Source organism: Eimeria mitis, genomic scaffold (genome assembly GCF_000499745.2).
Source record: "Eimeria mitis Houghton genomic scaffold, Emh_scaff1502, whole genome shotgun sequence".
NCBI classification, from domain to species: Eukaryota; Apicomplexa; class Conoidasida; order Eucoccidiorida; family Eimeriidae; genus Eimeria; species Eimeria mitis.
The window spans coordinates 5,690-6,014 of record NW_013569527.1 but is presented as its reverse complement, the minus strand read 5'-3'; the positions used below and the strand labels follow the sequence as shown (position 1 = coordinate 6,014).

Genomic DNA, 325 nt, shown 5'->3' with positions numbered 1-325 from the left:
ATGAAGTCTAGCTTGCTGCAGCAGTTGTTGCTGCTGCTGCAGCAGTTGCTGCTGCTGCTGCTGCTGCTGCAGCAACTGGTGCAGCGGACGAAGCCGAAGCAGCCATCTATGCACAAGGTCTCAGGTACATAGACAAGTCCTCCGCAGCTGCTGCTGCTGCTGCTGTTGCTGCTGTTGCTGCTGCTGCTGCAGCCGCTGCTGCAGCAGCGCACGAAGCCAAAGAAGCCGTCGATACAAAGCGTTTCAGGTGTATAGGCAGCAGTGTTTCCTCCGCAGCACCGGCTGTTGCTGCTGTTGCTGCTGCTGTTGCTGCTGCTGTAGCAGT

The 325-nt window shown here is 57.8% G+C and overlaps 1 protein-coding gene across 1 annotated transcript in view; it reads right to left on the bottom strand.

Annotated features, from left to right (window-relative positions):
• Positions 1 to 106: 106 nt before the first annotated feature.
• Positions 107 to 325, bottom strand: part of EMH_0038330 (uncharacterized protein) — a gene marked incomplete at both ends in the record, with an annotated part of 474 nt that continues 255 nt past the window's right edge. Inside the window, one exon of the mRNA XM_013495282.1 lies at positions 107 to 325. Within this exon, the coding sequence (XP_013350736.1) occupies positions 107 to 325 (219 nt within the window).